Source organism: Grammomys surdaster, unplaced genomic scaffold (assembly GCF_004785775.1).
Source record: "Grammomys surdaster isolate TR1022 unplaced genomic scaffold, NIH_TR_1.0 165, whole genome shotgun sequence".
In the NCBI taxonomy this organism is placed as follows: domain Eukaryota; kingdom Metazoa; phylum Chordata; class Mammalia; order Rodentia; family Muridae; genus Grammomys; species Grammomys surdaster.
Window position 1 is genome coordinate 19,960,636 of NW_021604613.1, and position 25,889 is coordinate 19,986,524.

General features: G+C 34.4%; 1 protein-coding gene across 4 annotated transcripts in view; it reads right to left on the reverse strand.

Annotated features, from left to right (window-relative positions):
* Kansl1l (KAT8 regulatory NSL complex subunit 1 like) overlaps positions 1–25,889 on the reverse strand; it is an 89,694-nt gene that overhangs the window by 1,768 nt on the left and 62,037 nt on the right. For 3 of the 4 annotated variants that reach the window (XM_028765566.1, XM_028765565.1, XM_028765563.1), the window contains exons 7-14: positions 17,672–17,834; positions 15,534–15,641; positions 7,780–7,908; positions 5,825–5,946; positions 5,030–5,154; positions 3,690–3,744; positions 2,279–2,391; positions 799–970 (exon numbers count right to left, since the gene is read on the reverse strand). In XM_028765566.1, the coding sequence (XP_028621399.1) occupies positions 799–970; positions 2,279–2,391; positions 3,690–3,744; positions 5,030–5,154; positions 5,825–5,946; positions 7,780–7,908; positions 15,534–15,641; positions 17,672–17,834 (987 nt within the window). The remainder of the gene's footprint in view (positions 1–798; positions 971–2,278; positions 2,392–3,689; positions 3,745–5,029; positions 5,155–5,824; positions 5,947–7,779; positions 7,909–15,533; positions 15,642–17,671; positions 17,835–25,889) is intronic. The other variant, XM_028765564.1, reaches the window with a different exon arrangement.

The following is a 25,889-nucleotide window of genomic DNA, read 5'->3' on the forward strand; positions in this document are numbered from 1 at the left end:
TGTCAGTTAAGTTTCACCTCATTTATTTCTTAAGGAATCTATAATGTCACTTTTAATAATTACTCTTCTACTATATAAATACACATTTTTGTTTTCCTCTCATGTCCAAATGGATATACTGAGAATTTCCTGACTTTAGGAATTATTTCTTCTTTTTGCCTCTGCTAGGAAGAGGAAATATTGCCACAGAACACTTGTGTCTCTGTTCACTGTAAGGACACCTGAGCAAAGCCCCTGGAATAGACTTCATTTCTACCTCATCGTTATTACAGATATACATTGACTTTTTCTTCCTGCTTTTCTACAACTTGGATATTAATTTCTATAGTTCCCCTCCAATTTTGATCTTATTATTTTTCAATACTTGGAAATGGGGAAAGATGCATGAACTTTGTGTAGTGCTAGGATATGCTATCCTAAAGTACGACTGGATTTGTGTGAAGACAAACGCGTTAGAAGCAGAAAAACAGAAGTGGTGCTTGCTGTGCACCTAGTGTGAGTTTACAGTGGAAAGATTTGTTCTTTAAAGCAAGTTTGATAGAATCCTCATTCCCTAGTAAGTACATAGATAGATGAAACTTGTTAATGATATGCTGTGCCTCCAAAAAATAAATAAAAAGAAATCGTTAATATAAAGGAACTAGGGTGCTCCACTATAGACCTTCCTGGACTTACTCGACTGAACATCTCACTGACTTTGGTCTGTAATGACACACTTACAATTAACATTTCTACATAAACATGAAATAAAGTGAAACGGTAATTAAAAGAAAATGCAGTCATAGAACTCAGGCTTACCTTGGTTTCTTGACCATCATTTAAAGAAAGGGAGTCCTGAGCACACAGACTGTGGCTTTCTGCTGGGAGCTCACACAGACTTTCTGCAGTACCTTGCTGAGGAGCACTGCCAACTTCACTTGAGTGTTCCTTTAGAACCAAGTCCTGCCCTTCCGAATTTTTACTGTAAGCTCTAGCAGGGAAATAAATGAATGCAGAATATCAGTAGGTCAGTACTGCTTTTTTCTCAGCATTTCCCCATGGTCATCTGATGATCTTCCTAGTGTTGTCTTTAGGAAAGGTTTTATCCAAGGTTTAAACACAGCGAGCGCTTCATTGTCACTAAGCACTCTTTCACATTTGTTCTTTCATTTTTAAAAGACAGAAAAGGCCATGCGCTCAACCTTTACAGTTCTGAATTCTCAAGTTATTCTGTAATTATTTTTATATCATACATGAAATCCACAAGTCACATTTCTATATTTCTGGACAGTTTTGTTTCTAGGATGTGTAAAAGAACAGCAATTCTAGAGTCTCACTTTTTCAGCATTTACAGTACATCTGAGCATCTAAGCAGAGAAAGGACTTTAATGTTATTTAGCTACTTGAAAGATTAAGTTAAGAGACTACTACATTGTACATGAACTTACTTTTTTAGTTGTGGATATATTAAAAATATATTAATATATTTTTAAAATATTTATATATTTTAATATATTAAAAATAATGAAATATAACTGTAAAAACACTAGAGGTATTCTCAAATAGCTAATTACTAGCTGTCATATTCTCCCTGAAAGTCTACCTATGGGCTTGTTTCTGTTTTTTTAAGACAGAATTTGGCTCTACAGCAAATGTTCTGACTCATTATCCTCCTGCCTCAGACTCCTGAGTGTGGAACTCTGGGCATATGCTTATAGCCAACATTTATATTTTTAAAAAGTCCCCATGGACTATTTGCCCTTTATACTAAAATAAAATTTCTCAAGAACTTTGCATATTATATAGTATTATATATATTATATTGCATATAGTATTATTTTTGAAATGTTTGCTAAAATGAATTATGTAAGCTCCCACTCTAGTGCTGCTCACCATCTAAAGGACATGGAGGTAACTGGCTTTGAGGCTTTGGAGAAGAGGTCCCCACTGTGTAATCTATCCTGGCCTTAGACTGGAAAGCCCCTGCCTCAGCCTCCTAATTACTGGCAAGTACCATCATTCCTGTAAAAAATGACATACTTTATATAGAGAGAATGTTCCTGTCCTTGCTAGGTAAGTAATATAAACAATAATAACAAATGTGGCCAGCAGCATGAAACTGATATAATTTCCCAGATATTTTTCGACTGTAAGTTTGCATATGCAGATGCCACTTCATACAACAGCTGATACTGTATATTCTGTTTTCCTTCTTACTGGTCTTTTTCAAGCTTTATGGCTAGCTTCTGTTCATTCCTCATATATTAAGGCTTTGATGTTTTAAACTTAAAATACTTGCCTGTTATTTCTTCTATGCCATTTGCTTTGCTCCCAGAGTGACCACCTAGCTTGCTCTCTCTCTTCATATTTTCTGTGTCGTAGGGAGAAGACTTCATCAGAAAGATCTTCTATCTGGTAAGATTTGGAAACAGAGCAGATTCAGATAGTCTGTCTCTGTGAGCAGGAAGCTGTTTAAGCAGCCTGTTCTTGGCCTGTGTTTTAATATATACCTAGATTACAGATGGGTTCACAGTGCTCTCCATTTGCCACACCTTATGGAATTGTTTTGTTTTGTTTGAGCTTTTCTTGTTTGGGGACAGAATCTTGCTGTGTAGCTCAAGCTAGTTTTGAATATGCACTCTTCTTACCTTAACCTCTGGAGTGTACAGATTGCAGGTTTGTGCTATCTTGCCCAATCTATAAAAAAGTAGTGCTACACTTTATTTATTCCATTAAGTAATTATGGATTATCTTTTATGAAGTACACAACGTTCTGAGACATGTTAATGTCAAAAAAAGTGAAACTGATTTGAGGTAAATCAGTATTTAATTACTGACTTATCTGAGGTTTTTAACTGGGTAACTCTGGGGAATTTCTCCTGGCAATGATGATTCTGACTTAGCAATAGTGCAACAAAAAGCAAAGCACATTAATAGTAAGATACTATACTATAGCTGAAAAACAAGACCATTGGGCATAGAAGCATTGTTAATTGATAGAAACTATATGTGCTTTCTATATAATTCTAATTTTCATCTAAAGATGGAATCAGCTGTCATATAGTATTTCCCCTCTAACTGTTCCTTTCTTTCATTAGTTCTTTGAGAGTTTAGTGTTTCATACAATATGTTTTGATTCCTGCCATTGTTCTTAATGTAATGTATTCTATACAAGTTCAGAATCCTTTACCAATAATTTCAGTAAAAGGCAGCTCCTCATACAATTCACAGCCTGATCTGAAATGCTGTGACAATATTTATTCTTAGTGTTTTGTCCTGTCACACACACACACACACATATATATACACACACACACATATATACACACACGCACGCACACACACTCACATACATATATACATATATATATATTACATATATATGTAATAATATAATATTTATTATTCTGAAGTAATATATATATATATTACTACAGAAGCATTAATATTAAATTAGTGAGTCCTTGGCCCTTGGTATTAGCACTATATATGTACCGCATTGCCCATTGGTTTGGGAGATACGCTAAGTTATACATTACTTCTTGTAGTCAAATTTACAAAGAAACTTTTTCAAAATTACTATCCTTTCTGAAAAAATTGTTCTCAAAAAATTCATGTTTTATATTTTCTTTTAGATTTTTAAATGTTAAATGATTAAAGCTTTATAATATAGAAGGTACAATTATCCCATTAAACATAAGGCAGCTTACCTCTTCTTTGTTTAAGTTATGTTCATCAAGGGGCTGAAGAACAACCATCCTCCAGCTGTTGAAAATACAAAAGAATTTCAGACAGCTTTCATCCAAATATAGCAATTTTATTTTCTATACATAATTAAATACACTAGGGTTTTATTTCCTTGTAACGTCCATAATTCAAGTGGTTGCATTTTAATAGTTTGTCATTTTAAAGAGAAAAACAATATTTTTATAAAAAGAAAATAGAAGATTAATGTTTATACCTTACAGTGAATAGTCTTTTCTGTATAGTTGTATTTTGTAATTATGTGCTGGCTTTGAATTAACTCAGTGGCAATCTAATAAACTGCCTTGAGCAAAAATGAGGAGAAATCTAACCTGATTCATAGTATTTTCCAGTTTTCTTTGGTATGGAAATATGTGTCATGCTCCCTTTGGAATTATGTGGCTGCTTAACACCTGGCTCACAGAATTTTCCAGTGTAGGTTGAAAATATTGCTATGGAACACTATAACAATATTCCTTATTATAGAAAATGCCAATCCTGTATATGTGTAACTACAGTACCTAATAAGAGTACCAGGCTTATTCCTCAGATTAACTATGAAGTAGAAAGTGAACTGATGGAAATAAAATGGACACAGATGGCATGGATAGACTATGGCTAGGACCTAGCTGTGTTCATCTCCAGTGTTTTCTATTTCCTAATGCCGTATTTATATCTTATATTTACAAGAGACTGCTTCCACTGTTGCTATAAAACATGGCCACCTTCATTGCAAATGGACATAGATCTATGCATGGATTCAAGGAGTGCTGTAATCTGGTTCTCTAGCTCATCCTTCTGGTATAAACTATTCCAAACCTCCATGTCTGGCTAGGCCTTCCGTAATTGTCCCCGTGTAACCATTTTTACCTTCAAGGATTATTTTCCTAGACATTCCCTTTCATTTTTGTATTTAATTTTTTTATTGCTGAATTAGAAATAAATCAGAAACTTATTTTTGTTCACAAGCATTACTGTTTTAACAGTGCAAATACACATGCAAATATAGTTGCTTTCTTTGAATTCCTTGCAGGCCAGTATATCTCTATCATAAAAGGTAAGGACTGTTTGTTGTAGTAGTTTTTAACGTGTCTAAAGTACCATGCTGGTAAATACACATAATAGATGAAATCAATTTTATCTATACACAATAGATAAAATCTGTTTTGAATGCTACCACCAATTGGTTCAATGTAAAGTCTCCTTTTACCATTTTCCTTTTGTGCAAATAGGGAAAGGGGATCATTCTGAATCTGAATGTAAGTTTACTAAAGAAGGAAGAAAGGAAACATGTAAGTATACATACCGTGGAGTAAGTATTTCTTTATACTGGAGTTTCTCTAATTTAGCAGGTGCTACTAATGACATGGGAATCACAATGTTATCTATGTCATAAGAGCTCTCACTTCTTAACCTCCGTCGTGCAGTATTCTGCAACACAGAATTATTGTACTAATTTACAGTAGTGTTTTAGTTATTTGTGGTGATATTCCTTCATTAGTTACATAGAAACAGTATGTAGTATAGCTGTGACATAAGTTTTGTAAATTCATTGTTATGAAATCTAATTATAAAATGCTAAAAAAGCCAATTGAGAGTGCTTATCTTTTGTAACAAAGATATCTCTTTTAAAACATATATAATGTTATTTTGTGTAAAACCACATACAATTATTTGAAAGACCATGAACTTTAGGGATCTTCATGTATGTGCTCCTGGTTCAGACTCCCCATCTAAACTTTGATACCTGTGATCTCTCTACTGTCCGGGCAAAACATAAAAATAAAACAGTTTAAGAACAACACAAACCCATATGCTCATTAGCAAAAAACTGTGTTTAGCTTTGGATGTTAGATATGGTCATAAGTTTTTAACAAAAATAGAATCTATAAACAAAGATTAATAATTTGCTAGCTTCCAAGTAAAAATGTTTTATTTAACCATTACTATTTTCTAACGAGACAGTTCTAAAACATAGTAATAAATAAGTCTGGCATGGATTAGCAAAATAATCCGACAGGGTTTTTTACCAGCTTGTTTTCTTTAAAAATCTATTAAAACTAATATAGAATTTACTGTACAAGATTTAAAAACAACCTACTTGTGAGGATGAATTCTGGGTTCTTGATGTAACATTGGCATTAGAGACAGCAGTAAAATTGCAATGAGATCCTGGTTCTGAACGTTGGAAACCAAATTCTTCAAATCTATTTCTTTCTCCTGCTGTGGAAAGAACCCTTCAGAATGTCACATGTTAAAAATAACCATGTACATTAGAATTATTTTCCCAAATAAGTGACAGGTAATTGAACTTTGTTTTTGTTTTCTTGTTTTTAAATACATAATCAGAAAACAGAAGAAAATTACAAAACAAGCTTCTCTGCTATATTTTTCTAGCAAGTATTTCTATTTTCTGGGGCCTTGGTGTTTTCTGCCTAGTATGTATTGTATTATTGTTCCTTGAGTAGTCTTTTCTGTTGTCGTTACCTTATTCTTGTTTTTTAGGCACCCTATTGAGGCTGTGTGTCAAGACTGACCTTAAGTTTCCTGGTTTGTTTTTTTTTTTCTTTTTTCTTATTTTTGCCTGTCTTACTTTGTGTGGGATTTGCTCAAGTTGACCATATGAGTTTTTATTTTTATTGAATTTCATTTAATCAATTTTAGTAATTTCTAAAAGTTCTGAGATTTTAGTATTCATTTGATAAAGCATCCAATGACTTTCATTAATGAAATTCATTTGTCACAATATTTGATACCTACACTTATTAGTATGTGCTTTTCTGTCAAGTTCTGCTTTTTTTTCTACTTGTCAGTATAGTAGTATTTCTGTTCACTCATTTAGTGTTGTCATCTGTATTACTTCAATATGAATTGTTTAAAAAGTAATTTCTTCACAATGTAAAATGTAATAGGGCCACCTCCATATTTACATTCCTTCAGTTGTAAAACAATATTCTTTATGGTATTTTCTTCAAATCAAAATTTACATAGAGAAATTAGTAACTGCCTTCCAGTTTTCTCTTATCCTGGAAGAATTCATTTATCAGGGCAATGTCTTGCTAGAGGGATGCCTACTCTACTTATTTTATTGATTTTTTTTAATAATCCTCCTATATCTATTAAATTTGTATATATCATACATTTTGTTTAGCTAATCTATATTTCCCAGTCTGTTTCTAAGAGTTTATCATTTTCCCCATTTGATCCTTGTTTGTCTGCTCTTAAGTGACAAACAAAATCTCTAGATGCATTTGAGAACTTTTTCATTTTCTGCCACAGTGTGTTTGAATCAGATTGTACTGATTACAGGTCCATTTTGAAAGTGAAACTAGACATTCTAGAATACTAGAGATAACTGTAGATTCATTGTATAAAACTATAAATTGGTACATTTTAAATGTAATTATTTTATAATATATTAAGTTTGTCCATGTTATTGAAATATTACACCTGGGAAAATTTTGACTAATGAATATGATGTTATATTCACTAGGAAAATGAGCAGGAACCAAATGTACACAGATTACTTTCTCTTCAAAATACATTTTGCTGCTTTTAACAACTATAACTCATCTCCAATGTCTCTACAATGAATCAACTTAATATTATTAGAACAGCTCTATTTACAAGTGTTACATCTTGTTCATCTTATAAATGTAAACAGAGAGACTCCTAAGGAGAATTGAAAAGAGTCTATTCAAGTTTCTTGGTTGAATCCTGACCGCTTTCTCAAAATCTAAGACATTTAGTAATGTTCATAAATTCCTATCAGAGAACTGTCCTAGTCTGAATCTAATATAACCTTGGAGACTCAATTCAATACAAATGACAGCTCACAGAAGGTAAGTTATCAGAAAACAGGAGAGAAATAATTACCATAAAATAGACAGATAACCAGCTTACCAATTCCAAATTAAGCACACATGGGGACACAGGTGTTTTAGGTAGGTCGTGACTGTCTAGATTATAAATTTCACAAGACAAAGGTTCTTTGAAGAATAATTTTTGTTTTATTTTTAATATTAAACTAATGGTCACACCTTCATTTTAACCTACCTAATGCTGTTTCACTTAAATGTCTTTTTTTTCTTCCGTGTAATAGTTGTGCAGATGATTGTGACCTTATTTGAGGCTTACATATAGGTGAATATCCATTTCTCCACTGATTCAGAGAAGTACCTTGTACTAAAACAAATGGGAAAAAAAGGTTGTGTGAACTTTTTGTCCTTCAACAGAGACAGTGAACATGCTAATATGTTTCTATTTAAAATGTTGGAATTCTTAATTATTAGTTCAAAATTACATAGAATGAAATAAAAACTCAATTACCAAGAGAGGGATGGTTTTAAACTAAAAATAAATGAAATTATTAGCATTCCCCAAAAATATTCTCGTGAAATGTCCAATTTCCATTTTTATTTTTACTTATTTGTAAGTGGATAAAAAGAAGGTTCTATGTTTTCAATTTCTTCAAAATCAGTGAGCATTGGTTCAGATCTGTGAATCTTGGCTGAATGCCAATTTAAATACTGAAGTTGTTATCCTTAAATGTGTGAACACTTCAGCACCCAGTGAGGTTCAACATGGTCATGAGACATGGACTGTGAAAGCAAGAACCTTACTTCATCCCACTGTGATCAGTACCACTGTTACTTTAAAAACCTGAATTTTAAATACTTTTAAGTTAGTATCTCTGCCTCAGTTTCTTCAATATCTGTATAATAGCAGCTTTCTCGAGACTATGAGGATTCAATAAATCAATTACTGAAATAGGTGTCTCATGAAAACTGTGCCATAAATGTTAGCTTTATCATCATGAGTGTTGTGCATCGGAACCTCCTAACTCAAGTATTGGTCTAGTGAGTATATTGGCTCCTTTTGGGAAACGGGATAAAGGTTTGGAAATGTGGAAATGAAATAGAAAAACTATGTTGACTCAAATGTCAATATGCACAAAGGGCAAAATAGAAGTCACAGGCTAACAACAGTTACCAGGAACCCAGTCATAAGATAGCAGATCACTCTACAGGTAACAGTCTAGGTTCCTTATAGATTGGCTTATGATGCATAGGTACACACATTTGTCAGCAGAAAAAGAATATGAATCAGAGTTTATGAAGAATCTCTGCCAAACATCTGTGGCATATAGAGGAAGAAAGCCAAAGCAAGGGAAAAGGATTGCCATGAAAATGTGATCGGTGTCAGTTTTTTTAGACCTACAAGAAAATAAAAATGGCAACAGAAAGCTGATGTGCAGCAGCTAGTGGACTGTGAAAGCCAGGACAGATTTCACTCGCTAGCCTATTTTCAGAGGATCTGTATCATTCAGATTACCAGAGGTAGCGAGAAGTGAATGGTTAAGGTAAGGTCCCTGTCATGCCCCCACTTGAAGTATCCTTTGTTTTCCCAACTACAATCTGAAAGTGGTGTTGAGTTCAAATCTCTGCTTTTTTTCACTAACTGTAAATAGTAGAACAGTCCTGGACATAAATATCAGCTTCAAATGTGAGTATACAAACTCCTAAAATCTTTAGTACTGACACCATAAATAACAATCTAGAAGTGAACAAACTACCTTAAGAAATAGTTTTGGAGTGTTCCCTAGCTATAGATTAATAGATCTCTAAAACAATGAAGAGAAAGAAGCCTGGAAGCCTCTCCAGAGAAATCTCAAAAATGTAAAATATAATCTTTCAGATTTTAACTTAATGAATTGAGCCTTAATGAATAAATTATTTTAACTTAATGAATTAACTTAATGAATTTTAACTTAAAGAATTGTGGTTATATAACAAAATAACCACGGCTAGAAAATCAAAATTTGGGCTGGAAGGCTTGTCCAGTTGTAAGAACAGCATGAAGAAAAGAAAATGAAATAGGAGAGAACAGGAAATGAAGAAGAGCATTTGAAGGAACAACCCTGAATTTTTCCTGAATTGCTTACATTAATCTTCAGATTTCAAAGAATTCACTTCAATGCCATACAGAAAAAATCTGTTGTAAGTCATGATATTACAAGCATAAATATAACCTAAAAGTTACAAGAAAGTAATTTAGAAGATTACTGTAAAGGAATGTAGATTAGTGAAACTGGATATGAGAAAATAATGACCAGGGAAAAAAAGCAAAATTCTAAAGACATTAAAATTCCCTTCCATCCAACAAAAGGAAAAATGTTAAATTAAATAGAAGGAGATGACAAGAGCAATCTTCACGTACCTACACAGCGTCACTAATGGACAGGAAGTTTACATCAGTGGTGCACCTTTACTGGCAGGTAGGTATTTTAATCGAGTCCCATCTAACCACCCTTTAATTATTTTCATTGCCTTATAGGTCATAGTGAGGGGAAAGAGGACAGAATAGCCTTTATAAAGGTTGCAAACAGCTTGGTGAAAACCAGCAGGATCCAGTCTCTTGTTGGAGATTAAGGGTCTTCCATTACTTCCCTAAAGTGCCTTAAAAGGATAGAGGTAACAATCTGTAATCTAATTATGATTGGCTATGATGATTGAAGGGAAATAAAAACTAGACTTTCAGTATAAATAGATTATTCTGTCGGAGTTAGTTTAGACATAAAGAGATTTCAAAACAAGATGCATGAAGGAACCTGAGCCCTGTGGTTTTAGATGCTTGAGGTTGCGCCCTTACAGGTTATGTTTTTCTTAGAGGTTATGCTTCTCTTACTCCTTGCAGCTATTCACTCTAAAAATATAAAGGTAGACAACTCTGACACAATTTAAAAGGTCCTGAAACAATACAAAGAATTTCCATATGCCCTTTACCCATGTACTCAGAACCTCTTCTGCATGACAGTAAGGTCTTTACATACCCACTCAGTTGTCAAGATCAGGAACTATTACTGGCTAATGTATAGAGTGACTCACCAGTTAATCCATGTAATCTTATGGGCTTTAGTCACATGATACATTACTTAGGTCTCCCTTACTCATACCCTATAACACTTGGATAAAGACAGGTCTTTTTATTAGCTTTGCTGCCATTTCCTCTTGACTAGACTAATCATGTAGTTACTCAACTTTACAGTTTGACTTTGCTTACTTCCTCATCTGTAGCCAACATGACTTTGTAAGTGTAAAACAATAATAGGATAGGGTAAAGTGCTATAGTAAGCCAAAGACCTGCCTGCTTATCTCACATTTACTCTATTTGTAGAGACATAGAAGCACCACATTGTCTGTCTTATGTCACCACAGTATGAGTTTATTTTATTTGCTCAAAGTCTTAAATAGTATAATTCAACATGTATGTAACAACTTATTAGATGACTGTGCCAGTATCTGAATCAGCTGAGATATGGTTGAAATACTGGGTTCTGGGTCCCATACCAAACTTGTTGAATCTGAGTCTGCATTCTAACAATATTCCTCAAGTAATGTACTTGCATGTTCAGTTTTAAGAACACTGATCTGGAACCTTCATTGTTGTGCAAATTCCAAAGTGTCCTTCAGCATTTTTATCTTTCCAGAATTCTCTATTTCTCATCCCCCTCAACCTCTCTTTTTGCCTTAGGAAGAGCATTATATATATATATATATGATATATATATCATATATATATATCATATATATATCATATGTATATATATATTATATGTATATATATTATATATTATAGATTGTTATTATGTGTCTTTACATCTTACTCTGTATTCTTGTTGACTTCCTCATCTCCTTTGCAGTGTGTGTGTGTGTGTAACTGTGTAATTTCTGGTGCTTTATGATTTTTCAGCATTAGCACAAAGATCTTCCCAATGTGGAACTCTACTCTATTTTAGGCATAGGAAGAATCCTGATACTCATTTGAGTTGAGAATGGTAGGGAATAAGAATAGGAATAAGACTGTTTGCCTAGTAGCATCTCAACATGAAACTCAAGTATATTCTACCTCTTATGTTAACATTTTTCCATTACATGTGGCATATGACATATTACTACATTATTGCTAGGTTCAATATTAATTATTGCCTAACATCCATACTGCATGACCACCATTAGATAAAAGCTTTCCTCTAATGTATATGTTCATTTTTGCATAGTCTTTCACTCAAAATATGTACATTTTATAATCACATAATCAAACATGAAGTCATAATTTAAGTTAGAATGTAAGTGTGTAAATATTTTTCTCTCACACCTTGTTCCTCATGATTGTTCAGTTGTTGTATAACATATCTCTGACTGCTTAGCTATTCTATAGCTGTTAGACATCAGCTGTTACCAATATCACAAGCAACTACTATTACAGTCTTCAGAATACCATATTCTGGATATTTAAAAAGTATTTATTCTCAGAATTAATCTCAACAAGCAGAACTATGTCATATAGAAGTACCTGAACATAATCTATATTTTATAGTACTGCTTCTATTGCTTTAAGCATAGGTAATTGCTCCTTGCTCTAGGCATTTTGATTTTTTTATTATGAGAAACTTTAAAACATACACACAAAAAAGACTCTTTAATAATGTTCTTCCATGAGTTTTGCAACTCTCTCTAGCTTAGGTAACTAATGACCAATCTTATTTCACCTCTTTTTCAAGCCTTTATGCTGTAACTTTTTAAAATTAATCTAGACTTTCTATTTGTGTCATATGTCAGCATGAATCTTTAAAAATAACTGATAAAGTACAGGTATAGTTAAGTGACCTCAAGGTATTATTAAAAATGACAAAATATTAAATATACAACAAAAAATCCATGTTCATATTTGGGTCTCTCCAAAGTGCCTTTGTTAAGGTTTGTTTAAGTTTGTTTATATATAACTAATTACTTCATCAGAATTCCAACAGACTATGATTCATATAATAACATTTTTATATGGCAAAAATTATAAAAAAAAAAAAAAACAAAAACAGATTTAGAAAATTTCATTCCATTCCATTGCAGTATTCTTTGTTTTCATCCTTAGGTGCACCTTTAAGATACTTTCTAAAATTGCATATTCTAGTGTATACTTAACCAGTTAACACAATTCTATCATATTTAAGTTGTTTCTAATCTTACATGATCACAAAATGCAGAGACATTTCTGAATAAAGACTTATATTTATAGAAGATTAGACTAGATTTTTTAAAAACATAATTGAATCATAATTCAGAGTTTGCAGTTTAGTAAATATTCTCTGTAGGTAGAGAAGTAGTGGTTTTAGTCTTAAGAGTCTTATAAGTGAATTTTAGTGCCTCCTAAATGGCCTGTATCAATCCTTATTGCTATTTTAAATGTTCGAGAGTGTTGTTTTTATTGTAGTAATTGAAATTATTTAAAATATTTCAACTTATCAATAGCTTGACATTCACAAAACTGTCTAACACAAGTAAGTCCTCAGTAAATGTCATATTCTTGTTTTCTTTATAATTATCACCAGGCATATCTAGTTTTTCTGATTCTATATAAGGAGTCATCTCAAATTTGTTTTAATGTGCTATATCAGAACAGATCTTAGTATTGAATTATTCTATGTACAAATAAAAGGTGGTTACTCAGTGCACTGCTTTTGGTCCACTCACTCTGCTCTCTAGGTGTACCTTGTGTGATTTGTATTCAAGAATAATACCTGCCTTTTGTTTAAGTACCTAATATAGTTTAATGCCTTTAGATACTGTTGGCATATAAGACTACATCATGCATTTGTTGTTCTTGTCATTCGTTTAAAGATTTATATGTATGATAAAATCATACATAAAAACAAATCTTTGTTTTGTCTGCATGTATGTGTGTCATCTGTATGCCTGATACATATGAAGATCAGAAAAGGCATAAGGTTCCTCTGGAACTGGAGTTACAGATGGTTATAAGCTACCATGTTGGTGCAAGGAACTGAACTTGGGTCCTCTGCAAAAACACATGCTCTTAACTGCTGAACTATCTCTAGCCCCTTGCCATTTATATTTATTGACTAAGCCTCCTTTCTACTCTTTAGGAATACACAGTAAGTCTCTTTGTCTGTGTCTGGGCTGTGGGCCTTTTGTTTATATGAATTGCGTTCCTTTCATTCAGTACCATCATACTTTAAAGGTTATAACTATAAGGCATTTTGATACATGACATCTCCTTTTGATCTTTTAAAAATTATATTATCTTTCAACATTTTCTCTGAGATAAACTTCAGAATAATTTTGTTTAAAGAGACTATTTCAGCCAGGCCAGGTGGCGTACAGCAAGATTTAAGAGCCTGAGACAAGGTGACCAAGAGGCGAGGACAGCAGGCTGTCTCACTCTGTCCCACTGCGGCCTGGAGTATTGTAGTCCAGGCTTCCTGACTTCTGCCAATCCTTCTGTCAGCCTCTTGAGTGCTGGGATTGTAGAAAAAAGTTAATAATATAACTTTAAAAATACTTTCATGCCAAGTGTAGTGGTACATGCCTTTTATCTCAGTACTGGGAAGGCAGAGGAAGGCAGATCTCTTAAGTTCATTCGAGGACAAGCGAGTGCAAACAGAGAAACCCTGTCCCAAAAATCAAAAGAAAAACAACAGAACCCTTTTGTGATTCTATTTAACATTCTCTGTATACAGTGAGACACAGAAAGCAGACATTTAAGTTAGGAAGTGTCTTCTAACCAGAACAGTTTATTTCCCTCCATATACATCTTTCATGCCGTCTCTGCAAAACTGCAAATTATTAAAGTTTTCTTAATGTAAACCATTATTTATTCTAGAGTCATTGCCACTGAATGAAGACTTTGTTCCTTTAAATATTCTGTGTAATTACTACTGTAACTTGTAAAAAGGTGGTGGGATTTTTTGTAGGTTTTCTCCCTTTGCCTTCCAGTGGAATTAACTCAATTCAAGGCCTTTGAACACTCAGCAACTGCTACACATTCTCCCTCCTCAGCCCTAAAATGCCTAGATTCAGTATAAAAACCTACTTAACATCTATTTATTTTCCTCTGGAGTTTTGCAGGTAGATATGTTTTTACCTGGAAATAATTTGTTTGCTGTCTTTGAATATTAAATATACAGCTTTGCAGACAGTCAGAATATGCTGGTTTTTCATTGATATTGCTTCTAAGCATAAACAATGTCTTCATTCCTTTTCAGAGCACTCATAAGCAGGTTAGTATAATTTCCTTGAAGTTTTATTATATAAATTTTTATTTTTTATTTAAAATTATTAAAGCCAACTATAATTTATTATGGTTTGTTATGAAATAAGTGTGTAAAATTTTTGCTCAGAAAAATGAACAGTACTATATATTAGAATGGTTCTCAGATTTCTTGATCATTACATGATTATATTCTTCCTAATATAAGAAAGATAAAATCTATGCTGTTGTATGGCTTTTGACATCTCTCTCTCTGTAGTTGAACTACATTTCTTCAAAACTACCAGTTCCTTTTGTTTTTTTCATTTTTTCCCCTCTTCAGGGCTCTTGATGAGCTATACATTAAGATCACCAAGTCTACTATATAACTCTAACTTGCATTGTACTAGATATCTGAACTAATAAAAAGCATTGGAATCCTTAATTTTATCATATAAGAAGACTTTCCTATTTATTAGTTCTTTATAAATTTCATTCATTCATCGCTTATTCATTTCCCTCCTCCCACTCTTTCTCACATTTCACCCTCTCCCTCCCTCCCTGCCTTATATCCTGGGACCAAGGGCCTCAAACAGTAGGCAATCAAACATGCTCTTCTGTGTGTATATGTGACTTATAGAAAACTATTAGAAATTAAGGATTTGCATTTATTTTCTTAAATTTTATTTACTTAGAATGCAAAAAATGAATGTAGACAATGTAAAAACATGTACAAGTGCACACAGTTTGTGAATGTGACATACCAGGTGGTGGTGATATGATACAGTCACCTACAAATTTATTTTCAGCAAGCTCTCCTTTCAAGTCGGTCTTCTTGAATAAGGTCTCAAAATGAAGATGAAGGGGAATTTCTGAAAAAACAATTATTTTTGGTAAACACCACTTTCCATAGCCTAATATTAATTTTCTTTCCTTTTAAAAAATAGCATGTAAGTTTAGGGGAAAAAGTTTACACTAGTTGTTTTCTAGTTGTTACACAGAAAACACCTCTGAGCAGAATGCATGAAGTTTCATATTCTTTTATTTTATGCGTATAACTAAAGCTACTTGTAAAAAGACTAACATCCACCAAGTTCTCTTCCTGCAGACAGACACTTAGGGAAATTCAGTTGAAAATGGTGTATTTTATACTCAAAGAGAAGCCAAGGTACAGATAAGATGTGCTTTATATTTAATTACATTATTGATTGTGTGTGAGAAGGGTGGGCTTGTAAAGTGCCACAACATTGACATGTGGACGTCAGAGGACACCCCCCTCATGGAAGTTGGTTTTTCCTTCTACCACGGGTCCTGGGATTGAACTAGGATTGTCAGGCTGTGGTAAGTGCCTTTTACCCATAGAGTCACCTCACATCAAACTTCTTATTAATCAAGAGGGTTTTTTTCATTTATAAATGTAAAACCTGGGCCAATGAGATAGCTTAGCAGATAAAGACACTCTCATCAAGCATGATAACATGCTGGATACAGGGAACTGACTTCAGATAATTGATCTCTGACCTATACACACATTGTGGCATGCATAATACCATGTAACATACAAACAAAAATGAATAAAAATTTTATCAAATATAAAATCATTTTTAAAACCATGAATAATAACAGACACATATACTTTACCCTGAGAAACATTTTTTTTAGGGAGCTTTGTTTTTAAACTTCTTAGATGTTTTGCCAGCAATTAGTTATCTACTTTTATATTAGGAGAGACTGTTACACAGTGAAATGAACTGCTTTCTAAACAGTTGTATTGTTTTTGAGACAGGATCTCACTATATAACCCTAGCTGGCCTGGAGCTTGCTATTTGGGTCAGGTTAGTCTCAAATTCACAGAAATTTGCCTATGTCAGGCTCCCCATTTCTGAGATTAAAGGGGTATATCACCTTGCCTGGCTCAGGGCCTTAATGACAAGTCCATGTATATATACAAAAAAAATACAATTAAAAATGTCTAAGTATCATGGAATTTGATGCAAAAAATGAGAAGATTAAGAGAATAGAAATTAAACACTATGCTTTAAAACACTGTTTAAGCTTTTCAAGATTTTGTCTTCTAGTTGCCTCAACATAACTTATTTCTCTATAAAGACTTACCATGCGCTAACAAAAATACCATCTGTTCTACAACTGTAAGTGTTGGAAACAGAACACTGGAGAAGGCCCTTGTTCCTATGTACCTTACTAAAGTACCTTTTGGACTCACATACCTATTACCCTTTATGTTGGTTTATTATTAAGTAATTTGCTTTTCTCTTGATTTAACTTTGAGAGATGAGATAGCCTCATTCTAAATTGTAACTCCGAAATGATATCAATATACATAATATATATATATATTTATCCTTCAGATCTAAGGCCTCTTAGTCTAGTAAGCCCGGCTCCTTTATATCTACACGTTAAAGCTTCTTGCATTTGACAGAAATCTTAATATCTATTCTATATTTGATACTAAATAGGTGCAGAAGTATAAATAAATCCCTCATGATAATTCTAGCTTTAATACTGTATATAAATATAAAATATATACAAATATAAACAAAATAACTTTTCTAAAAGTCTAAAAGGTTCATCCAAGACCTAAGCTCCTGGCTCCAATGTTCAAAACTGAGTTATCTTGGATGGAAAAACCTCCCCAAGCTTAATATGCTCATATGTAAGACGAAAAGGACAACATAATGTGCTGTCATGAGGTTATGAATATTAAACAAAATATCCAGTGTGCTTCATACACATAAATAGTTCCAGGGTTACATAGTGAGGCCCCATCTCAACAATCTCCCCCTCTGCAAAAATAAACCAAAAACATCTTTCAGAGATTGCCTGTCCTTATAAGATTATATTTCATTATAGAAAATACTCAGATTTTTATGAGGTAGCTTACCTGATGGCAATGATAAAACAGGATGAAAAGAGGAATCTAGTTTTGAAGCATGTTCTCTTAACAGGTGAGACTTGGAACTCTGTTCCCAGTTGTCCCAGCTTAAAGGCGATCCCATGTAAGGCATCTGTATGGTATTTAAAAATGCTTCTTTTGAAGGTAAAGTCTGCAAGAAAAAAATGTAAAACTTTCACTTTTTTGCTTTAAGACTTAAAAAGGACAGTTGAAATTATAATACAGTATATATGAAAACAACGGCCTGGCTGAGTAAGTCACCTTGATATAGAATGAGAGATTTATAGTCAGTACATCTGGAGTCACCCACCAGTGTAGCTAGAAAAGCCTTCTGGGTCTTTCAGACTACAGAGGAATATTCATGAAAAGAAGTCTTTGGGCCATCACAGTGAAACATAGTAAAGAGAAGGGAGTCCATAAAACTGCATGTCTCTTCTACTTTGTCCATATTCAGTTCCTTCTATAAAAGCTTTAGACATCTGGGGCTGAAGATGTGGCTCAGCAGTTAAGGGCACTCTACTTTTCCCAAGGACCCAGGTTATGTTCCTAAGCACCCACATCAGGCAGATCACTGTCACCTCTAATTCCAGCTCCAAAGGCTCTAACACCCTCTTTTAGCCTCCTTGAACACCTGCATACATGTTGCACACATGCATATAGCTTCACACAGTTTTGTCAGAAGTTTTCAGTTAACGTTTCTTATAGTTTCCATTATAAAGGATTTAACATTGTGTGTGTGTGTGTGTGTGTGTGTGTGTGTGTGTGTGTGTGTGTGTATGAGTGTTTTGCTTGAATGTAAGTGTATGGTGCCTAAGAAGCCCAGAAGAGGGTGATACTCAGAACTGGTATTATGTAGGGATGTGATGTTATGTTACATTATGTCTGTGCTGGGAACTGAACTCAGGTCCTGAAAGAATAAGCACTCTTAACTGCTGAGCAATATCTCCATCCCTATTGAAGGCATTTAAAAATGAAATTAACTGTTAGATATTCAGTATATCTGCACAACTCTACCCAGCTTTCTTATTCTACCATTGTCTTTATAGTTTCCTTTAGTCTTCAGAAGGAGATGAGAATCCAGCTATATTGCCCATATGTAATTCTAGTTTGGACGTTTCAGTTAATTCTAAACCCTTTGTTACTTGGAAATGTTATCCATGCTGAATGGATAAATTAATAAATAGCAAACTGACCAAAGGAGATACTCTTGTTTTGCAAATGGTTATAACAAGAATAATGCTAGTTTGTAATAATTTGAAATGATGTATATGGGGCTGGAGAGAGAGTTCAATAGCTAAAGAAAATCTTTGCCAAGAAAGGATAAGAATCTGATCATACCCAGTATGCGTGTAAAACTCCAGGTGTGGCAGGATACAACTGCAATCCCAGTGCTGAAAGTGGTGACAGGAAAATTCTGGAGGCTCTATGGCCAGTCTAACCAATTGATAAACTCTAGTTTCAGTAAGAGACCCTGACTCAAACGATAAAGTAGGACTCCTTACTACTTGGTCTTAGTACTTACAGTCTACTTTCAGATCTATCTCACAATGCTCTTCTTGTGCGAGGCCACGTCTCCTAGTTAAGTGTTGCTGCCACCCTTTGTCAAAGAAAGCTCTCTTAACAACAAATGGAGACCATCAGAGAAAACCCACAACTGTAGCCAATGTAAAGATCAACACATCATAGGAAACTGCAGAGTAGTCAGCCTTGACTCACAGCCTCATGCCCACAACAAAAATGAACTCAGCAGCAGGTTATATATATGGGGTTCTAGGGAAGGTAGTGGGAAAGGCTGAAGTAAAGGGAGGAAAGTAATATAAAACTATTTGAATTAAAACATAAATGAGGACATTGAACATCAACCTCTTCTCTACCTATCCATGGACATGTGCACACCACATGCACACATACATATACCTCCACATATAAAAACAAAACCTGATAAAGATGATCTAGTTGTAGGAGTTTTGGGGGCATTTGTTTACCAGGATATATTCTGAGTTTGCCAAAATGACTTTGAATAGTGGATTTTTTTTTTCTGAGCCTATTGAAATCACATTTTCTCATGTAAATTACATTAACATATTTATAAAGATGAAGTCTACCTTGGATTATTTTGAAGAGTCTTAGTAGAGGTTTGCAAAATTTATTTTTTAAAGACTCAGCAATTAGTTTTGTTGATTTCATACATGTTTGTTTTATATTTCACTAATCCCTGCCTTACTTTGGGATTAATCAAGTACCTCTGTTAACTTAATTCTTTCACATTTTTTTTCCTGTTATTTGTGTGTGGTATACAAGGATGTGCATTGTTCATGTCTGGGTGCATTTGTGAGTGTAGGTGCACTCACCGTGTGTACATGGGAAGAGGACAGAGGTTGATGTCAAGTTGTCTTCCCCCATTTCTCTCCACCTGTTTATTTTTGAGACAGTGTTATTCAACCTGATGCTGACCAGCAAGACCGAAGCGTCTCTTCTCTTCTCCCAGCATGAGCCACCACACTTGGCTTGTTATGTGGGTGCAGGTTTTCATAATGTATGACCTTAGTCCCCCTGAACTCCTTATGCTTGTAGATGCCTTGTAAATAATAGAAAGTTCCAGAGGCAGGAGAGTCTTAAATGAGAGTGTTGACAGAGTCTGTGTCTGTTGGTGGCCTACTTTCTTCATAGATTTATTTTACCTGAAATATTACATAGCAACATAGCAGACATGGGATGAGAGCTCTCTGGGATTGAATCCATCAGGTCACTAGTGACCCTAATTCTAAATATCACATGGAGGGTGAAATTTATATATGTAAGTTTGGAGAAGTTAATTCTATGGAATTCCTCAGTGGCTCTCAAGGAAAAGTTATGTCTTGATTACTTAAAAATACATTCTCTCTCCCAAAATTTTAACTCACTCCATGTATCAACTTAAAAGTGGAGGCATTTCATGTAAAGATCAAGTATAAGCAAGAGTCAAGATTCAATTCAATTCAATTTAATTACCCTTTGGTAAATCTCTGTCCAGCTGTGAACCCAACACATTATATACGTCAAAAATAAACAGAAAGAGGACAGATATTCTCATATATTCACCCAAACGAAGAAAACACTTGTGCAGAAACAGCTTCAAAATATAAGACACAACATCAAAACACCCTGAAAGAATTTAAAAAAACAGACAATATACAAATGTGTACTTGTTGTTGAGATCTGAAAAGTAAAATATGTGTAAGGATATAAATGTCCTGTTCAGTACTATTAACTAAGTGGAGCTAATTAGAGCACTGTGTAACAGTTCATCCAGACTTGCAAGTGCACACCGAATTATTCACATGCACACTACTTTTATACTGGCCCACAAAACAAATCTCAGTAAATGTAAAGGCCTGACTAGAGTGCTGGAGACATGGCTCTAAGGTTAAGAACACTTCATTGCTCTTGCAGGAGTCGTAGCTCTGGTGCATTTCCTAGCACTAAATTGATGGTTCCCAAGCATATATTACTCAGTTTCATGGTCTGACACCCTCTTCTGACCTCTGCAGGCACTGAATGCACATGGTACACACACAAGCAGATAAAACACTCAGACACACAAAGAAAAAAAAATAACAAAGGCCTGACTGAAATCATACAGAATGCTTTTTAATGACAAGACAAATTTGAGATAACAATACTGTGATATTTGGAAATTAATTATAAATCTAAGATCAAAGAAAAATCATAAGAAGTGAGAAAATACAAAGAAGCTAGAAAAAGAAATTAAGCCTCAAGTAGGCAATATGCACCATGCCAATCTGACTCTCCCATTAGACTGGCTAAAATTAAAAGCACTAATTATCTTGTGTTATGGCATATGTAAGACGGTTAACTCAGGTAGTTAGTATATTTCTGATGGCAATGTAAAATGATGATCAAAAATGATGACACAAAAAGATGTACAATAATACATTTGCAGCTTTTATTAATATAGTGCCAACTCAGCAGGAACCCAAATGAGCAACAGCAGACAAATTGTGATATGTCACACAATGTAAAATCATTGCTTTTTGATCTATCCTCTGTAGTCCCTTCCTGTTTCTTTCCATGACCCTTGAAATCATTTCATTGCATTTTATCTTGATTGCTCTGTTTTTATTCTTTAATATACAACACACTGTAAGATTAAAATATTTGAATCTCTATATGGAATTGTTCCATTCTCCTTCTAGTTCTCTTTGTCTATACTGGAGCCATTACTGAGGACATATTACTGTTAAGTCACAGCACTCATTCACCCTCTTCCCTTTTTAAATGTACACTAAGCTATTCATTAATTTTTGTCATCATACATATAAGTTACTGAGTTTCAAAAGTATCTTGCTAAGTTTTACTGAGATTACCTTCAGTTTAAATAAGATGTCTGCTATTTAGGAAGATATTTTACTACTACCAAAACCTGGCAGATTCCATGCAGGAAAAGCTGCAGTGGGCAAGTGAGCTCCATGGAGACAGTCCAGTCTTGCTCAGCTGCAATGGGTGCACTCTGGTGTAGCCCCAGAAATGTCCCAGGATTGCTTCTTTCTGAAGTGTTTTCTCATATTTGTCATTGCCATACTCCTCATTTATTTTGCTTGATATGAGTGGACACCAGGAGACCCTCAGTGCCTATAGCCTAGTGTGAATACTTTGTAGGTGATAGCCTATCCTATTGAGCAAATTTCCTGCAGCTCAACATGAAGATGAATTTTGATGAATGAATGCTGTTTAGATAATGACATTATAGAATTCATGATTTGATTCAAATAATTTTGAGGAAGAAAATGTTAGAATCAAGAGTAGAATGTGCCGCCTCCTCAGAATAAAGGCTGTATAATAAGGAATACAGTGAGCTTTCATAAATTATACTAAGAAGAGAAATAGGTTTGTGTTCAGGGAAGCACATTCACTCTAGGTCAGATCCAAGGACGTAGACACAGGTATACACTATGATAAAACAAGGGCATGTGAAACTGTTGCTTTGAACTTAAAAGCTTATAGAATGAAACTCTGCTTTAAACTTACTATCAACAGCCTTCTGCAATTCCTTTTTAAACATTTCATTTGTGACGTAATTTTATAAAAAACTTTTGTCTAAGGTATAAAAAGGCAGAGAGAAAACTAAAGCTGTTGTTGGCACATTGCGCAATCCACCCAATGTATATATGTCTATCTGTATGTGTGTACATACATATGTATGTATATAAATATGCATTGTGAAATTGATGGAACAGGTGGTCAGGCCTGGCTACAGTGTGTGTGTGTGTGTGTGTCCTTTTCCTTCCTTGTCAGCCAACTTAAGAGTTAAGAGAGTTCAGAGTTTCTAACTGGGCATTGTTGCCAGCCCCAGATAATTAAGTTTTGTTCTGTCAGTAGTGCTGACCCTGTACATTGCCCGCCACTGTCAGCATATAGGAGGTAAGGGGGAGCACGGGGGTTGGGGGGGGGCATCGGCTGCTCTCAGCACCAACCCTAATCACCGAGATGTCACACCTCACTGCCTGCCTCAGTTAACCCTGTGGTGTCAAAGCTGGTCTTCGGCATAAAATGTTCAAGTTTCTATGTAAAGAGTTAGGTGATCTTAGAACATTTACAATCACCTTTTGGGGACATACATTACTTTTTTAAATATATATTTAATGGTTCTTATATGGTAAATGGTTTTAGTTTTAATAATTTGTTGTTGTGATTGTACTTCCTATAGAATTCACATCATAATCATCATAACTTAGTTTCACTCTTAATTCAAGGTAATTGTTCCCCTCAGAACTTCTATTGTGTTGTAGCACCTAAAGTAGTCAGTTTCTGTGGCAGCACCATCCTTACCCATTGCGGGCCATATGTTGTTTTGAGAACTTTGTGTTCTCTTTAGAAGCCTTAAGATCTTAAAATTTTTCATAAATTTCATGAGAATCTGTTTAAATATGGGTTATTTACATACATTAGTTGATAATACTGAATAGTTAATGGACTTTTTCAAAATATATGTCTTTTTCCTCAGGTGTCAGAAATACATGAATTTTGTGTTCTAGGAAATTTCCTTGGCCTCATATTCTAATCCTTATAAAGACAGATTAATCCCAACAATTTTATTTTTAATTTCTAAAGATTTGATTTTCTTCTATGACTGTTTATTACAATAATCTGTTCTGGGAGTTAATCTGTTTCCAACAAGGTCAGCTTTTAGGCCTTTTTCTTTTTTGCTCCAGAACCTTCTATCTCCTTTTTTTTTCCACACAGTATCCATTAACATTTACATTTTATCATTTCCCAGCCGCATGTTAGCTCCCTGAGGGTGGGAACCCTCACATCTTCTTCACTATAGATAGTGTCTCCCCTGTCTAAGCACTGCATGGCACAAAAGGCGAGTAATGTCGCTTACAAGAAGGGAGGAAAAAGGAGGGAAAGAGGACATATCAAGTACATGATTGTAAAACACCTAAATACTGCACTGATCTACATGGAAGCCTGTCTCCCCAGGAGAATTCCTTCCTGAAAGACATTTAATAGACATGTATGGAAGTTGTTAATTTACCAGCTTTAACATACTGGAAGGTTGTACTTTGTAAGGCTCATTCATAGTAATCAGAGCTGTGCTGCTCTAGTATGAAAGGGAGAATGGAAACATGTTTTTCCTGCAAATTTCTCCAAAACAAGAAATATTGGGCAAAAAAAAATAGTAAAAATAAACCAACAAAGAAATACGAGAAGAAAATGTAATGTTATATTGGGCAAACATTACAGAGTGCCATTCCAACACTGGCTTGAAAGAACTAATACATAACATAAAGAATGAGTCCAAGGTAAACATAAAACTAAGGACCACATTAGGTTAAAAATATAACACAGAATTTGTGTTCTAAAGAAGATAGAACATTTTCTATTCACGGCACAGCAGAGTTTATACAACTGTAAATAACATGCATGAAGTAGAGAATCAGATTTGGTTCATGTTCTACCATGTCCTAATCCTTGATGTTATTATGCTATTATTATTAGCACTTGTGTGAGAAACATTTTATGAAAGGAATTCAGTGGTACCATAATTGCAAGTAACTTTTTTCTATTTCTTCTCTTCCAAAGCTTTTCCTTTATCATACTAAATCAGTTAACAGCTCATTCATTATACAAAATATTTTTTTGTCTTTTTCCTTGTGACCCAAGTCTTCATTACATCTTGTCTATTCTGATAGTTGTTTGGTTTCCTAGTCTCTCCCCATTGCAAACTGACCCTTTCAGAGGCTCCGTAGTACTCGTTCAAGTCAGTACTCATAGTTCATTTCCCCAAAACAAAGGTCAGCACTGATTCTCCAACATTACTCTAACTCGTTGACTCTTTATCACCCTCATTCACGCTTGAAGAATACTTATGTGGTAGGGTTGGATTATATATCTTTTTAATATTATTTAGTCTCAACATGACTTTAAGGTAGCCGTACAGTTTGTCCTCTTTGGTTTCTTAAATGAGGTCACTTACGTTTTCAAAAGCAGATCTCATTTGGAAGTATGCTTAATGGAAATGGCCACAAATTCCTTCCATTCTTAAAAGTATAACCTCTTATGAAAAGATTTCTATTTCAACGAGGCTAGAGAGATGGTTGCAGTTAGGAGAAGTTTCTACTCTTTTGGAGACTCAGAGTTGGGCTTGCAGCTCCTATCTAAGGTTATATTTCTTCCTATCTGTAACCCCAGGTCTTCTGCATCTGACCCCCTGACTTCCAGGAGCACCTGCATTCATTTGCCTATGAACACATCTATAACAACATTTATAAAGTCTAAAAATCTTCTTTAAAAGATATATTTCTCACCAGGCAGTGCCTTTAACCGCAGCACTTGGGAGGCAGAGGCAGGTGGATTTCTGAGTTCGAGAGTTCGAGGCCAGCCTGGTCTACAGAGTGAGTTCCAGGACAGCCAGGACTATACAGAGAAACCCTGTCTCAAAAAACCAATATATATATATATATATATCTCCATCCTCTTGACTCTGAAATGGACAAGTGATTTAACTTTGTCCTTCAGAATGCAGTGGAAATGATATTTGTGGTTTGTATCTTCATGTTGTCTTGGGGGCATTGTTCTTAGGTGGCATGAAAGGAAGCCATTTTAACCCTTGGGATATGAGAAGTCACAAGGTGAATGGAACTGAAGCAGACAACTTTCAGTACTATCTGCCAGAAGAATGACTGAAGATAGCTTCTTACAT